Source organism: Condylura cristata, unplaced genomic scaffold (assembly GCF_000260355.1).
Source record: "Condylura cristata isolate star-nosed mole 26May11 unplaced genomic scaffold, ConCri1.0 scaffold00087, whole genome shotgun sequence".
NCBI classification, from domain to species: Eukaryota; Metazoa; Chordata; class Mammalia; order Eulipotyphla; family Talpidae; genus Condylura; species Condylura cristata.
This window is the reverse complement of record NW_004567188.1, coordinates 100,425-100,963: the sequence shown is the minus strand read 5'-3', so window position 1 is coordinate 100,963 and position 539 is coordinate 100,425. Positions and strand designations below refer to the sequence as shown.

The 539-nt window shown below is 77.6% G+C and overlaps 1 protein-coding gene across 1 annotated transcript in view; it reads left to right on the top strand.

The window, feature by feature from the left end:
- LOC101632388 (ras-specific guanine nucleotide-releasing factor 1-like) overlaps positions 1-146 on the top strand; it is a 43,565-nt gene extending 43,419 nt beyond the window's left edge. The window contains exon 19 of the mRNA XM_012734885.1: positions 14-146. Coding sequence (XP_012590339.1) covers positions 14-146 — 133 coding nt within the window. The remainder of the gene's footprint in view (positions 1-13) is intronic.
- The last annotated feature ends 393 nt before the right edge of the window (positions 147-539 follow it).

Here is a 539-nt window from a genome sequence, read left to right as displayed (position 1 = left end):
GGCCCCGGGCCAGCGCGGAGTTCAGTCCCGGGCAATGGGGACTGCGGCCGGCACCGGACTTCGCGGCTGTGGGGCTTCGGGGCCGGCGGCCGGAAGCGGGCAGGGGGACGGATGAACTTGGCATGTCCGGCCTCGGACGGACGTAGGACAGGCGGCGGCCGGCGGCGGGGTGAGCTCCGCCCGCGGACGGCCGCGTGGGGGCTGGAAGCCGCCAGGCGTCAGCTCCAGCCGAGGTGCTGGGGCTGCGCCCCGCGGGCGCCTGTGGGAGGCGCCGAGGACCCCGAGGGGGGCCGCCTGAGCCAGGATGGAGTGGGAGGCGGGGTCCTGGCACAGGAGGCGCGAGAGGGCACCCGGCGCCCAGCGAGGGCCTCTCGCTGCTGTGGGGGGCCCGGAGCCAGCAGGCGCCGAGGCCTCTGACCGCCCCTGCGTTTGGGCTGGAGGCACAGCCCTGTAAGTGGCCGCTGGCCGGCCCTGACCGCTGCTCCCTCAGGGCCCCCCTCCGGCCCACCGAGGTCCCAGGCCAGCCGGACCCTGGCTGC